General features: G+C 39.8%; 2 protein-coding genes across 3 annotated transcripts in view; one reads left to right on the top strand and one right to left on the bottom strand.

Annotated features, from left to right (window-relative positions):
• Positions 1-1,880: 1,880 nt before the first annotated feature.
• LOC144204251 (G-protein coupled receptor 183-like) lies at positions 1,881-5,163 on the bottom strand. The gene is made up of 2 exons (XM_077728119.1): positions 5,052-5,163; positions 1,881-3,953 (listed from the first exon to the last, which is right to left on the bottom strand). The coding sequence occupies exon 2, from the start codon at positions 3,936-3,938 to the stop codon at positions 2,817-2,819; it is 1,122 nt and encodes a 373-aa protein (XP_077584245.1). The 5' UTR covers positions 3,939-3,953; positions 5,052-5,163; the 3' UTR covers positions 1,881-2,816.
• A 2,949-nt stretch (positions 5,164-8,112) lies between these two features.
• clybl (citrate lyase beta like) overlaps positions 8,113-16,798 on the top strand; it is a 41,658-nt gene continuing 32,972 nt past the window's right edge. The window contains exons 1-2 of one of the 2 annotated variants that reach the window (XM_077728782.1): positions 8,144-8,184; positions 8,251-8,341. The gene's annotated coding sequence lies outside the window, so the exon portion shown is untranslated. Of the gene's footprint in view, positions 8,342-16,798 lie in introns of both variants that reach the window. The other variant, XM_077728781.1, reaches the window with a different exon arrangement.

Here is a 16,798-nt window from a genome sequence, read left to right as displayed (position 1 = left end):
ATTTGCGTCAACATGTTGTCAGGTTTTGACCCCTCCCCCAGCTAATGGAGACGCACTGTAAAAGTGATTAGCTCCATCTAGTGTGTGTAGGCAATGTAGGCTGGATTTTAGCTTCTTTTGTGGGCCATATTTTCTTGGAAGGCCAAAACAAACTGGCCAGTGGGAAAAGAGTTGGAAGGCGTGTTTTAGATTCGTGATGTCCTGATTCAATTCTATTTTCGGATCAGGATTTGTGGTCAGTTTTAGTGAGGTTTAACATAGTAACGTATTTTCACAACTATAAGGCGCACCACATTATAAGGCGCACTGTCAATGAATGACACATTTTATTTTTTTTCCATATATAAAGGACACTGGATTATAAGGCGCCCTGTCTATTTTGGAGAAAATGTAAGACTTTTAAGTACGCCTTATAGTCTTGAAAATACGGTAATTGTGATTTGGGCTATATTAGCTTTGGAAGTACATTTTTCTGTTTGTCATGTGAAAAATGTGCCCTTTTGCCCCCTGACCACAACAATTCAAATGATTTTTCCTGCATGTGAACATTCAAAGGGAACAATAAGGGTTTGTGAGTCTTGTGACATCACTTCCTGCGTTAAGAAAGTGATGAGTGGCTGGCGTTTGGCAGGCGGAGCAATGGCAGATTTAGGGCGAGTTATTGATTGGAAAAGTAGGGTCTGTCACAGCACATTAGCTCTCGGGGGAGTCATCCGCAGCAGGTTGCTAGCGAGAAAGCATCTGCTGTGGCAGAGAAGTAATTAAAAACAGGATGTTGAGGCAGTTGCCGTATAAACAGGAAATAAAGTGACCGTAATAGACACTTCACGTTGCTGCTGCAAAAAAAAATATGGTCTTCTGGCTTTTTTTCTTCTGTGTTGGCATTTATAGTAAACTTGAGGTGAAACTTCAAGGTCAGTTTGTAGTATTTTTATGAAAAATTGGCACTAGGATCACATTATTATTATTATTTGTACTTTGTTTGCCTTGGAAGAGTGATTTCTAACCTTGAGTTTATTTGAAATGACCTACATTTTTTATTAAATGGTTGAAAACTTGATTTAGGCAAGTTAAATTATTATTTTAGTCATAAAATGAATTTTGAATTTGATATTATTGCTATAATTCCAGCCAAAATGAGCCACGTTTCAGCTTGTTTTGATGCGGCTAACTTCATTTAAATGTCCCCATATTTTCGACATCCTTGTTATTTATACGAGACTTCCTCATTTTTATTCCTAATTATCTATCGACTTGTCCCCTCAATGAGTCTTAAAAAGGTCCCAAGCAGATGGTACTTTGTGTTCTCTGCAATATGTTGTTATGACAACAGCTTGTCTGCTCTCCATTTTTTTTCTTCTTAAATCCCTTTGATACTTGTCATGCGGTTATTTTAGTAAGCCTTCCATTCCATATGCAATTATGTATTGTTATAATGCTGTTATGGCTGTTTTTAATGTTATTTGTATATTATGTCTACACAAATAGTCTATATCTATAGAATAGATCATCATTTAAGCATAATATTACTTCCAATTGATGACAAGCTCAATGGAGTCTTTACCTTAGTATACACTACCCTCTAGAGTATCAAAATAATTACTGCAAAGCAATCCATGACAATACTAGTAAGTATCTTTTCAAATAATAATTATATAGTCTAAATTACACCTGTCAAAGTGGCGGCCCGGGGGCCAAATCTGGGCCGCTACCTCATTTTGTGTGACCCAGAAAGTAAATCATGAGTTTCTGTTTTAGGATCAAATTAAAAGGAAGAGTATAGATGTATATTATATTTCCTGATTTCCCCCCCCCCCTTTTAAATCAATAATTGTATCCAATACAAGAGATGTTTTTCTCAATCTTTATTTGGACCAACTTTTTAGAACAGACTTATCTTTTTAAAATCATCAAGTACATTCAAATATGTATTGTGAAACTTGCTCAGAACTGAAGTGAAATGACACCTTAACCACAAACACTTTCGAGTCAGAAATCTAAAGTATAGAGGCAACAATTGAATAACATGTGGTTAGATATTTTGAAATCTCAAAGATTGTTTACAAAGTATTTGATATGCCAAAATATCTGAATTGTGCCCCATTAATACACACTTTTTAATTGTTGAATATTTACCATTTAAATATCAAATTTCACTGTGTATTGTGTACACAGAAAATTATGAATGCGTCCCGCACAAGTAGCTTGATTGAAGCCTATATTCTTTTGCACTTCTCAGTTATAACACTAGACGGAGATGGAGAGCCTGAGAAATGTTAAAATCAATGAGGGAAATTGTATATATAATTTCAAGTAATTTCTTTTAGATCAATAGACTTCTATTTTAAAAAAAATGTAATGTAATAATTCTCATAGCCATTTTTTTGCTATTTCTGGGCATTTAGTTACAGTAGTGTAAACATAAATATACATATATTTTATACTATCCCTATATGTCCGGATCATTTTATTACTTGTAGCCATTAACTCATTAACTGCCATTGACAGTTTTAGAAATCAAATCCATTTCAACTCTCCAATTTGCCTGAACAATCGGCACCAACCCTCCCAGTCAAAATGGAATGAAAATCTCTCCCCATCAATAGCAAATTCTTTTAAAAATCTTCATCATATTTCACCCCATTGCAATCCTCCATTAACAAATCAAAGCTTTTCAAATTGGCCCTTTGACTTTCCCAAAAGTGGAAAATGCGGACACCCCCATCCTAGATCGAGCCCAGAAGATGGAGCGAGATGTTCTCCACGTAAAGTACATCGAACGACTTTCCTAAAAGTTCTTTACTCATTCTCCTCCATCACACATACAGCTGCGACCTCCTCTCCAACAATCTCTCAACTTGTGAAGCAGAACCATTAAGCTGGATCCTATTCCCATCCACCACATCCTTGGAGGATCCTTCCGGCGTCATCCTGGCCACGCTGGAGACGGACACACTAGCCTCCAACTTGAGCAGTTTCAGGAGCTTCCTCTTATAGCCCTTACAGGCGAAAAAGTAGAGGAAGGGGTCCAAGCAGGCATTGAGGTTCATCAGGCAAACTGTGATATGCAGCGACACCTGGAATGCCGTAAGGTCGGCGCAGTCTGGAACCGAGACCAGTTTCCGCACCATGTACTGCAGGATGTCTACGTGGTAGGGCGTGTAGCAGATGACGAAAACCAAAGAGACGCAACAGATGACGCCAATGGCTTTGCGGCTACGCCCTGACTTTTCCGTTAGGCGGTTTCTCTTCGCCGTGGAGTGGAGCTTGGAGCAAAGTATGGAGTAGCAAGCCAAGATGGTGATCAGGGGGAAGACATAACCCAGGAAGACGCCGCCGATTAGGATACCGGCGATGTGTTCCACCTTCTCGAAATTGGGGTATTCCATGCATGTGATGTAGCCGTCTGGTTCTAGGTTGGTCATCGGCATTCCCAGGAGTGGTAGGGTCTGCGCTAAGACCAGGAACCATACCGCCACGCAGATGTAGCGGACATTTCTGATGTGACGTAGCCGGGCGAAGCGTAGCGGTAGGACCACGGCGATGAAGCGGTCCACGCTTAAGCAGGTCATGAAGTTGACGCCAGCGTAGGTGTTGATGTAGAAGATGAAGCCGGAGATTTTGCAAGGCGTCTCGCCCAAGGGCCAATGGAAGCCTAGGGCGTAGTAGCTAATCCTCACGGGGAGTGAGAGGGTGAAGAGGATGTCGGATATTACCAGGTTGAGAGAGTATAAGGTGGTGGAGTTCATTTTCTTTAAGTTGGGACGAATGACGTGTAGTGCCAAGGCGTTGCCCAGGAGGCCCACCACGAAGACCACGCAGTAGACTAGAGGCATGAGGACCCGGGCGTAGTTCCGGTGGGTGTACAGGGTGTCGCAGGTGGAGTCGTTGGCGGCTACGCCATGGCTGTTTGTTGTGAGAGTGGGGCTGAATGCCATTTTGAGTTTTTTATTCTGGAAAGGGAAATGTAATACATTTGAGGTTGGTGGAGTTTTACCTTTTTGTCTTGGAAAAAAAACACTAGGCACACTATCAGTCGAATCTTTTAAAGAGGAAGTATGGTTGATTATTGCTCCTTCCGTGACTAAAGCTGCTTCCTGAAATGCTTTTTTTGTCATATAAGAACTATAGAGAGCATAGATGCATCCTATTTTTTGTTTATAACACTCACTTTCACACTTTCACAAAATTTCCCTTTGGAGCTTTGTACAGTTTACTCCCTGTTATGTCATTGGAATTTTTATAAGTCAAAGTTCATTCAATTTCATTGGAATAAAACAATTTTTGTGTCCTAACACGTGGGCTAAAAAGAAAAAAAATGGAAAGTGCTGGTGTGCACAAATATTTTCCCAGTTAAAAAATGGCAATTTTATCAAAAAATATTTACATTCAGTTACTACTATACCGCTCATGAGGTTCACAGGGTGCTGGAGCATATCCAAGATGAATGAACTGATTGCTATACTATTGCTGATTGAAAAAAGACAATTTCCATATGTTAAAAAACTTATTAAAAAGGTAAGTACTCATAGTTATTCATCTGTTTTCTGTCTACCTGCCATCAAACTATCCAACACAGTGGAGTTTTTACTATTACTAATTTAAATACTCTTATCCAACCAACACAATTTTGCCCATTATTTATTGAAGGGTAAATATAATACTGCATATAATACTGTGCATTTTTCTTCTTCTACATTTATCTCTCCCAGAGTTGATCCTAATCAGTGACAGTTAAACTGACAAAGTGGAAGCCACTGAAAAATGTCCTAGTCTAGCAATAATTAAAAAAAAATCAGTAGACTTCCCTACTTATTGCTTACATTTGCCATTGGCTCTTCTACACATTGGTGTATTGTACAACTGAAAACCATCATCATAATGTGGTCATTAAGAATCCAGTATCTCTTGGCAAATCCTCCAAATTTCTTCAAAAAATTTACTCACCCATTTTTCCACAAAAATTTACCCCTCTATTTATGCCATTGCATTATATTGACTAAGATTATATGATGCCAAAGTAACAAGATGATTGACTTTATCAATCTTACCTTAAAGTTGTATGGTGTCTACTTGGGCTCCACCGCACATGGCGCGAATCACGAGACCTAAATGACGATTCTTAGGCTGCCCTCCTGCGGGCCACATGCACAAATCGAGCGCTGATTTGCCGCCTGTGGCTATGGTGACAAAATATCCTGTTGTTGTGCACACCCCCGCTGGCCAAGCCCACCCCCTTCCACTGCTGTAGCATTGCTAAGGATGGAATGAGAGGCTATTTGCCATCCAAAAACTAACCACTATATGCAGTGAGGTATAATATATAGATTAAAAAAAAACAATCTGTTGGTTCACTTCCAAGAGGAAGCTGTGACAGCTGCGGAAGAGGCCGCAGCATTCTAACATAGTTGCTTCAATAATCACAATCTGAAAAGTTTATATTATATTATAATGTTTCCTTTAGTATTCAATGTGTAATGTGTTTCTGTTTTATTGGTTAGAACGTCCACTTCACAGATCCATACCAGTCAACTTATATGTTTTTCCTGTATTTTATACAATTTTTTTGATCATTTTAAACCGTGTATGTCGTATAACAACTTTTGTACAGGATTTTTTAAGTACTTTTTTTATAAAATCGTTCTCATTTTACTCATTTCAGGTCTAATCCGTTCACTGGTAGCAGATCAAGACGTCATCGTCAACTGCTAATATTGTCTAATTGGCTAATATGCACAGGTAAGCCTTTTCACTAAATAAATATAGCGTGTCAGCAAGCAATGTACCCAGAGAGTCAAGCTATGAGCGTCATACATCTACAGAATATTGAATTTGGTGCATACAGATTGGGCAACGTTATTTTTTATCACTTATTATATGGAATTGTAATCATTAATAAGGGGAGCAATGGGCCGAGGTTGCCAGATATGCCGATCTAAAAAAGAGGATGGTTTAATATTTGAGATATATTTGATGCTTTTTTATTGAAGCTTAAAAATACTACCAACATTAAAGCTTTCTATGTCCATCATCATATAAATAATATTGAAATAATTGACTCTTAACTTCTCACTACAGTTCTTCTATTTATTTCTTTACGCGCATTAGTCAGGTGTGTCCAACAAAGCAGCCTGAAAGTGCAAGTGGGTGTTGTTCTTAACAACTGCGTGCAATCAAGATAAGCCCATATACTACAATTTGGGAAATGGGAGGGTTTGTTTTGTTAAGCCTCTACAAATGCAGTGGTCGTATTCTCCGGGCTAATGAGTGCAACCGCCATTTGTTCAAAACAAGTCCGGCGGCGAGGCAGAGGAAGCGCTCCGACTTCCTCATGGCCTAGACGTACGCTCGTGACTCACTGGGGGCCTCGGCGACGGTCGTGCCCCTCGCCGACAGGCCCGCTGTGCCGCCTGCGCTATTTTTACACAACAATGGCCGCGGAAAAGTGGGCGACCAGGTTCTCACACTGCCACCGCCTTGGTGTTAACAACATACAACAAGTGACCATGCGGGTGATGACAAACTGAATTGGAGGACATCCCTATGAGCATCTGATGCTCCTCAATGCTCTGCACATCCTGCATTCAATAAAGGAAGTTGGGAGAAAAACCTTTGTTAAAGGAAATCCTCGGTCAAAAAGTGACTGGTTTTATGGCATCTTCTCTCCCTTGGATCTCCTCGGTTTTTTTCAAGTCACCTTAGGCCAGTGGGTAGGGAGCCTATGGCTCGGGAGCCACATATGGCTCTTTTGAATGGTACATATGGCTCTCCACTAACCTGTGAGGTAAACTATGGAAACTGCTGGTGAGAAAGTGCAGGAATAGGAGCATTATGTTGCCTTATAATCTTTTTTTTTAATTACACTTTTTTTGCATGGATTTTCCCATTGATTAGCAACAATGTAACAATGTTGTCAAAATAATTCAGAGACTTTTTGTACTTTAAAAGTGGTAAATTTACTTTAAAAAGCACATATTTTCATGTATGTAGACTTTTAAAGGATTAAAATTTAAAAAATATGAATTGTTTATGGCTCTTTTCATTAAAAAAGTTCCCGACCCCTGCCTTAGGCCTTCAAGGACAAGTGGTCGGGAGCCTTTTTGACCTAGAGAACCATAAACAATTCATAATTTTGTATGTCATTTCTTGAGAGCCATACTCAGAAATGAAAAGTCATAATGTATGAAGAATGCGTGGTAATAGTTTCTGTGCAGTTTTAATTTGACTCATACGTGGGTGACTGCATTGCAATGATAAACAAGCGTGACACGCCGAGCTGATTTGACCTGACTGCGGTTAAGATAAGATTGCTGAAATTGCACAGGAAGCTACTGTGGATTGCTCTTTGTTTCAAACATCTCAAAACACGAGTTGTACTGTCTATTAAAACTGTAAATAAATATCCATATGTTAGGTAAATATTGGACACAATGCCCCCCCAAACCCATCTTAATTTATTGCCCCTTATACCATGTTCATACCACCTGATGCCAAACTGTCAATGTATTTCCGTTGTTTTTTATCTTTTAGTGGGTTTTGTTTTTGTTCTCGGTTTCAGTGTGGTACGCAAACTGGCTGAAAGGTTTTATTATTGAGGTGTAGATTCAAGTTCCTGTTGGTGTTTGTGGCTGAATTTTGTGAAACAGTGTCATGCTGTGGTAAAAGAGTGATATTGCATTTTTTGGTCCATTATTGGTAGTTACTAAAATAAACCTTTGGAGGGCAGTAGATTAACAAAGGGAAGGATGGAAAATCAGGACTAAAATTACATTGTTTTTGTCCTTTAAGCTCAATCATACTACATGCACAGAATTAAATGCATTCATTTTTTTGACAAAAGTGGCACAAAACAAATGTCTATGAGTTGTGTGATCAAGTATTTGCACTACTGCACGCACTAATGAGTTCATAAGAAATATTAATGTTCCTCAAATCAACAGGGAGTCACATGGAAATTCCCCCAAGTCAGAAAAATGATGTCCAAGTCGCTTCAACTGGCTGTGGATGCTGTTAAGGTTAGTTAGGATTGGTTTGTTTGCTTTTCACCTCTTTTGTCCCTCTTGGTATCCCTTCCTCCCATAACCAGATGCATGCACTTTGTAATCAACTAGGGATGTCCCCATTATGTGCAAATGTTTGTACCAAGTTGCCATGCCATGGTCCTTGTTTCCACCTTTTTTCCATGTTAGGTTTGATTTTGTTATAAATTGCTGAATCCTTGTTATTTTTTTAAGTATTAAAGTTTTGTAGAATACTCCAACCAACTCATCCCTTGACTCCTTCCCTGCATTTGGATCCAAAATGTACCAGATGCTCATCCTTCAGTGCTATTGATGGCAAGGTAAGTTAACTTTTTGAACTATAAATAAACCGAAATGAGATCTAGTTGGCATAAATGTATCAAAACTGACCAAACTATGTTTGACACGGCTCTGGCCGAGCGTAATTGAAATAGATGGCCTCCGGATCGGCAAAAGGTCACGCACAATGTCAGCAGTCAAATGTGGTTACTGACCCAACTTCATTCAACTGGGTCACAATAACAGGCAGGAAATGACTGGTGAATTTTACTCTAAAATTTACTCATTCTTTATTACTGTATTTTACCGCAAATGTGTAACCAGGTCATTTGAAACTCAGCATGTAAATGTTCTAGGCTGATGAGGGTGTGACGTAAAAAAAAAAAGGTCTCGGGAAATTGAAAGTGACGACCCAGCGTGGAACTAGAAAGGAAGTCACTTCTCAGAAATTTGACCTTCTCTGCTGGCTAAGTCAGGGGTGGGCTTCCAGAGAGAGAGGGGGTCAGGTCAAGAGGGTGAGTTCAAGAGAATTATACAATAATAGTCAATGGTGCAAGAGTGGCCCTAGAAAGAACATCTCCCCAGAGGCTGTATCGTTTTAAAGACACCCTCGTAGTGGAGCTGCACCAGTCCGCTGCGCTGCTGACCCAAACTGGGATTGACTAGTGGTGACTGCAACATGTGTGTAGACAACAGCAGGGTTCCGTATACCCCGCCTTAGCAGATTTGGTCTTTCCAGACGACTACATCGCGTGCGAAGCAACTCTCTCATGTCACTTTTGGGGATATCACGGTTTAATGACGTATGGAAAGATCACACGTCGTGTAGAATGGTTTTAGAAGTTTAGACGCATCCTTTTTGCATGTTGCATTTCGTGAAAAGTGTTGGGGGTTTTTGCAGAATTTTTCTAACCACTATAAAACTCATAACACTGCCAGATGCATATCAATAAGTAATGTTTATAAAAATGTACTTCAGTCTTAGCACTTTCATTTTTTTTTTTTTTTTTTTTTTGCACCATGGCTACTTATTTTTATATAGTAATCCATTTAATACCTATTTAATATATGTCCAGTTCACGGTGAATCTTTGAATCTCAATGTACTTGTTTATTGTCAATATATAGATCACATTTTGAATTTGAATATAACATCTTTAGAAAACATAAATATTAAACGGCATAACCGACAAAAATTATACATGATGTCCAAGCAATTTAGAGCTGCATGTTATTAAAAATAATACCACTAGAGGGTAGGCAAACCCAATAAATTGAAGAGAATAGAATAGATGAATAGCTGAGTAATATATGTACACAAAAATTAGTCCCAATATTGAACTATTTAGCAAAATGAAATTGGGCTTAATTCTGTCTTATGATTTAGATTAGAGTGTTCTCAAGCAGTTCATTTGTTCACAGTGGTGGTTGGGGTGGGCATAAAATTGGACTTTTGGCCCTACTACAGGGTGCATGGTCTGGGTCTGGTCTCATGTGGCTCTTGTCTGGTCTCATCACGACTACACCAGCACTCACACTCCACACCAAATCCCCTCAGCAACCCATGTCGACCTCAGTACCAGCACCATAACTGTACTCCAATGGAGACATGTTAACCCTTGTCCTAGCAGATTTTTATTGTTATTGTTGTTGTTGTATACTTGAGATTTTGACATTGTGGAAGTTCTAGCTCAGTTGTCTTATTTCCCTAAACTAGCATTTTTTTAACCTATTTTTGTCAAGATTCTTTTGTCCGATACCAATTTCATACCCATATCTTTGAACCAGTAAAAAAAATAATGTTACCAATCTAAAACAAATCATATTTTTTTCATTATTATATTACCTCCTAAAGAAATTTGCTTTATGCTCTTTTAACTATTATTTCGAGAAGTAGTAGGCAGCTGATTGGTTACTTTTTGGGACATAAGTGTTTTTTTTAAGTCATTTTGGGGTAAAAATGACCAGTTAGACCCTGGAAAGGAAATCTGTGTTACATGGTGTAATCACATGAGCAATATGAGCAGTCTTTGATAAATAGAGCTTGACCAAAGCCAATATGGATATCAATTTGAAGCTTCACAGGCCCACCCGTGGCAAATTTTCCGGCCTTCCGAAGGCGCCGTGCATATTTTGGACGTCATCTCGACGGTTGTATCATTGTTATATTCACGGGGCATAGACTAATTATTCCAACAGCTTCTTCTCTTTGGCGGGAGGCAGACTGACAGTTGCTGTCATTGGAGTGATCAGCGCGTTTCTAGGACCGGGCTGAGGCCGTTTGATTTGATGAAGAATAATTGGTGCCACCGCCACAACGATGTTTGGTAAACCTTTGTGCTATTTTCCACCAGGATGCCCACGAGGAATTTTTCCAGGCCGTCTAAAACAGATGGGTGGACCCGCTCGCGTCAAAGCGTAGACATGACGATCGTTGTTATCACCTTACGGGGCGTACAGTCTCGCTCATTGTCTTGTTGTCCACTTACATTAGCACGTGATTAGCTTTCGCCACGGTAACCTTTGGTTGACCGATTGAGGCCTAAAGAATGGGGAGGGGGGGCACTTGTTGTTAAGTCAGTTGAGGGTACGCTAGTTAATAGGGATGTCCCCGTTATGTACATATTTTTGCATGTGACTCCGAGCTGCCCGATTTTGCCAATCTGCCGATCCGATACCCAGGAACATACTAAATATATGCATATATGTATGTATATGTGTATATATGTATGTATATGTGTTATATGTATGCATATGTGTATGTGTATATATATATGTATGTATATATATGTATGTATATGTGTTATATATATTTGTATGTATATGTGTTATATATATGCATATGTGTATTTGTGTGTATATATATGCATATGTGTATATGTGTGTGTATATATATGCATATGTGTATATGTGTGTATATATATATGTATGTATATGTGTTATATGTATGCATATGTGTATATGTATGTATGTGTATATATGTATGTATGTATGTATGTATGTATGCATATATACATGTATATATGTATATATACATATGTATATATACATGTATGTATGTGTGTATATATATATCAATACATATAAAATATAGACATTCACATATATAGTATGTACCATTCATACTTATTGACATCAAATCTGTTTCAATTGTAAAGACAGCAATGGAGTGGATGGAGTTTCACTGCCATCGAAGTGTAAAGACGTCCAATCCATTTTGACTGCATCGTTCAATCATTGCCAAACTTAAAATCATCACATCATCAAATTCTATCAAGAGACGAGTCCACTAATCAACTTGAGTTATACCACTTTTCCCATTGGCCCTTCTCATACAAATACTGTAATTTCCTTGGAACAAAACCTCCTACTAGTACTCCCAATACATGATGACCATTGAAAATTTATGATAAAGCCACTTTTTCACCCAAGTAGTTCAAGACAAATCTTCATTCCCTACTTTGCTTATCTTCTTTTGACTGTCTAGTTTAAGTCGTCCGGTTGCATGTTTCCTAGCAAAGTGCATTGGACTCGGCTAGGCGTTTGCCGTTGCCGGTTTGAGCTACTAGCAGCAGGTTTTTTTTCGGACTCTGCCAGATTCTACAAGTGAGTGCGAGGCAGATGTGCGCTGACAGCTCAACGCTCATTAGGCTGAATCAGTGTCACACTGTGACAAGCGCCCAACTTGAGGCTTCTCCTGTCATTTGCTGTGCTTATCCATCCAGCCGAGACCAACTTGGACTCTGCTGGACCCGCTTTGACACCTTCGGGTTCGCTTTTTTTTCCCCCCCGACATGACTTGAATGGAGCATTTGGGATTAAATGCTACTAAACTCATTCCCCGTAGTCTTTGGCGGCCATGGCGCTTTTAGAAAGGAACCGTGTCAGTTCCCATTTTTTTCTCTTGGATGGCCCGACGCGATCTCAGCCGTGGGGTCGTCGCCGACCCCCTCGGGACAAGTTGTCCGTCTTGGTTGAAGTTGTGATATCTATTTCAGAGAGAGAGAGACTAGAGAATTGCCTTTCCCGCGATTAGCGACGCTAACACCCGGCTCATATGCTTCAGCATCACCCGTGTCCAAACAGCTCAGCATCCAATGGTTCGCTCACAGCCATTAAGGGCCAGATCGCAATTAGAGTAGAATGTGTGGCGGCTGGACGGCCAAACAGATGTGCTTTGATCTATTTACGGTAGGTTAGATGCGGGGGGGTTGGATGGAGGGTTGTGACCGCAGCTTATTTCCACGCGTGGGTCAGATCACACACCTCTGACATTGCTCGTCTTACAGTTCACTTGTCATTGGCTGGTGTTTTTCACTAGGCCACATGCAGAGGTGGCTATAGTAGCTCAAACTCGAGTAAGAGTAGAGTTATACTTCAAAATAATATGAATCATTCATATTTCGTGAAGCTTTTTCTAAGCAGGGTCGCGGGGGGGTGCTAGAGCCTATTATGGGCACTTGGTGGGGTGATAATGTGAATTGGTGGCAGGGCACAAGGAGGAAAAGGAGTAATTTTAAGTTTCAAACTAGCTTACCAAGCATGTTTTTAGGGTTTAGGGTGTGGCAGGAAACTGGAGTACCCGGATAAAAGCCACCAAGCCCTAGGGTCGAACCTTTAATCTCAGAACTGTTATGGAGCTGCGTTAACCATTTGTACTCCCCAAAACATAACTACTCAAAAATTAAAAAGAACCAGCTTGATGGAAAAAAAGTGGTTTGCATGTCTGCCTCACAGTTCCGAGATGGAGGGTTCAATTCCCAGTGGGTTCAGACCTTCTAGCATTTAGTTTGTATGTTCTCTCGTTGGAATTTAAATGAATGTTAATCATTGATTCCCTAAGTAAAATTTGATGTTTCCAAAGGTCGCATTTTAAGATGACTTAAGGACTAAAAATCTGCAGCATTTACTGTTTAATGGAGGAAATTAGAGCATTTGGGCAATTTTAAGTTAAGCAATGATGATGATTAACATTGTTTTGGGTTCATTTCATGACCTATCATCTCACCATTTGTCCATTAATTGTGACACCACTAGTTGGCACCTTTTTGATATAAATACACTCCCACCCAGGGCATAAGAAAGCTGTCAATAGAACGTTTGTTTTCCATTTTTCACCACCCAGTGCACTTAGAGCCGAAGGGCGATGGGGATTTCTTGGCGGTGACAAGGCGTTAAAATGGCCGTTTCACCTTTTGGTAAAGTCGGAAACATGAACAGATGGGGCTCTGTGCTTGGACCTTCGTACCCATACCACCAATCTTCCATACTTTACTATACCAGTCTTGACCAAAAAATTAAAAATACCCATTTTGTATCAAAACTACAACAAAAAATCAATGTTTTTTTTTCAGATATGGCAGCCTTACAGTTATTATATTTATCCATTTCTTCTCCCTTGCCACTTTTATAATCCATCTTAATTGTATCTATTAAACATGCACGCGTCACTCAAACGACATTTAACACTCGTGCCACTAACTAGTCACTTGTGACCACTTTTCCCAGCGGCTGCGATGTGTTAAGCAAACTGGGATATCATTGCCTTTTACGGTGTCTGTGGTGTGCCTCAAGGGGGGAACGGATCATGATGCTATTGCCGTTATGAATTATGAATGAGCGTGTTGTTCTGTGAAGGCGCTGGGTTTTAACACCATATGCAGCAGCACACGATTGTTTAATAGCGGAATAACAGTAATGCATTTTAAACTCAATTTATAGCGATTATGCTCAGTCCATTTTGGATGTTTTGATGAGACCCCCAAGGCTGCACTTTCAGTGAATAAACTTGCACTGATGGTTCAATATTGACACTTAAACGTGCGGAATTACAACTAAAAAGGGCCTGCAAAACTGTTATTATTTTCTAAACAATCTTAAGGATATAATAGTTCATGTAGATGTATTAAAGAGCTCTGGTTTTGCTTCGATTCACTTGCATTTCAATTTTACCACCAAAATTCGTATGATACTGGTCTATAAATTTAGGAAAATATATGCTTCTGAGATTTAAAAAAACATGTTACTTTTATTTATTTACAAAAGTAATATATTTTACATATTTCCGAATAAAAGGTAGTTTCCTGCCTTTTTTGTATCAAAAATATACCAGACCGAAATAATATTTTCTGTACCGAAACCCCTAGCAGGAACCAAAAGTCCAAAGGACATCTGATTGGACTTGCTCATTATTCCAGTGAAATGAAGTGAGAAGTTGAACTCGTAAGGCGAAAAAAAAAGCTACTTTAAAAGTATTTCCAGTCATTGGAGAGGGAAGATGGAATACTAGTCTCCCTGATCATTTGCCTTAAAGTGAATATTCACATGTGCATCTTGTTTTTCTACCCAAATCTGTCACTCTCCTTCTCATCGCTTTCTGTTTTGCTCATGATTGCTGGGTCAGTGGAACGGGTCAGGGAGTGCAGACTGGTTCTGTCCACCAGCTTGGGCCCGCGGGGGCTAATGCTTCATGACACTCTCAGCCCCATCAGCCCGTGTTGTATCATTCCAGTAATGTAGAAATGATCAAGGGCTCAGAATTGCACAAAGTCTCTCATCTGGAAAGTTTCAACAGACCTGTGAAATCATTACCAAAATAATAATAATAGTAATGATAATACCAGAGGCAATTCTGACGATTTTCAGTAAATCCAAAGTGAATTACATCGATTATACAGAGGTGGTTGGTTGACCAAAAGAATTCTGGAAAAGGACCAGAAGCAGGTCCTCACTTGAGATTTATTTGTACTGAGATAACTTGAAGGTAGTAGAGAAAGATTGCTTTTGTAATTGTGGATTTTTATAAAGTTAAAAGTGTAAAAAAGAAACCAAATGACAAAATAGTAGCAAAAATAGACCAGAAGAACATGGTAGACGTGGTACACTGGCTCACCAATGACTTGCAAGATATATATTTCCCGTTTCCGCCCTCAATTTGAGGCATAAACGTCTGTATCGAGCAATCCTACAATTCTCCATGCAGTTCCTACTGCATATTGTACGATTATATAATGACAATAAGCATCTTAGTCATTCCTAATCTAAGAAAATGATCAATTCTGCCACTTATACTATATAGAGTCCCAGAAACTCTAAATAAGATACTTCGAGTTATCTTGGCAAAACTCTGCATTAAGACAAAAACTACTCGTGTTCACTGATGTACAAATATTTGTGTTATGTTAATGGAGAAACCTAGATAAATCTGTACTGTGTGCTCTCTTGCTGGTGTGCTGATCTTTCCGAGCGCCTTGCGCTTTCTTTACACTCAACTGAATCGTTGCTTAACCTGCGCACTGACCCTGCCACTTATCATCTGCATGCTCGTACCCCAGATCTTCTAACCGCCCTCCGGCGTACACGGCTTGGCCACCGTCGCCGACTTTCGAGGGAAGGCGAGCGGTAAATCTTAGGTGGGAAAGTACGAGTCCAGAACGCTGCTTAGTCGTCTGTTAAAAACAGAGTGATCTCCAAAGTTCTTACGGGAAGCTTTTTGACGGTGCCCTGCTGCTTTGTCAGTGCAGCACATGCTGCAGGCGCTAGCATTCCCCATTGCCTTCCAGGTCATTGGCCAAGCCCGGCGGGAGGCCAGTCTCTCGTCCATGACACGTCACCCATTCACAGCTGGATCCGTAACAAGGTATCATAGCAAATGAGTCGGTAAAACATCACTCGGCCGAAGAGCGTGAAAAATGGTCATGATATCATTTTCTACTTTCGGGAAGGAGAATAAGATCTAGGTGACGGAACGCCGTGATTCCTAACCGTGTCCATCCGGGGGCGCCCCCCATACCCCAACCCACCCCACCTCCCCTCGCCAGAAATGCCGACAGCCCCAACTGGCGCCGGAGGCATCGGTCGAGATAAGTCAAGCTAATGTAAGGAGGCAATAATTAAACATATCGTGACACCGGGCCAAGTGGCTCGTAGGTGTTGCGATAGTTACATGAGGGCGCTTTGACACACTGTCCCATCCTTAAATGTAGACATCTGCCACGCACTAGACTGCCGAATGGTCAGCTCACGTCACATTTAAGTTCTTTCACTATGTTGCGCTAATAGCCGTGATCAGAGAGGATGTACTACAGATGCTGTGTGTGTGTTGTTTGGAAAACAAATGGGTCAAGGGGCTGAAACTATAGGGAAGCTTTACGTTACAACTACATTCTAATATAGTGCCATTATACTTTGTATTGGTATTTAGTTTTTACTTTAGCTGGTGTTTGTAATTTGTAAATTATTTCCCGAAAATATGACTTATACTCCAGTTATGTCTTCATTGTGTATTTTTATACTGGTGCAATTCAGGTTCAGGTGCAACTTATAGTCCACAAAATACGCTTTATACATATATAGACTGATTATTCCCCCCAAACTGTCCTGTGTTAGAGTGAATGGCTGTTTGTCTTCTTGTACTCTGATTTGTTGCCAATCTACAAAAAAATAACAAATTTCAACAAACCTATAATTAGATTTACTTAAATTTGATCTTTTTATTAT

The sequence above is a fragment of the Stigmatopora nigra genome, chromosome 11 (genome assembly GCF_051989575.1).
Source record: "Stigmatopora nigra isolate UIUO_SnigA chromosome 11, RoL_Snig_1.1, whole genome shotgun sequence".
In the NCBI taxonomy this organism is placed as follows: Eukaryota; Metazoa; Chordata; class Actinopteri; order Syngnathiformes; family Syngnathidae; genus Stigmatopora; species Stigmatopora nigra.
Note: the sequence above shows the minus strand (reverse complement) of the source record. Positions and strands in the feature narration are given on the sequence as shown.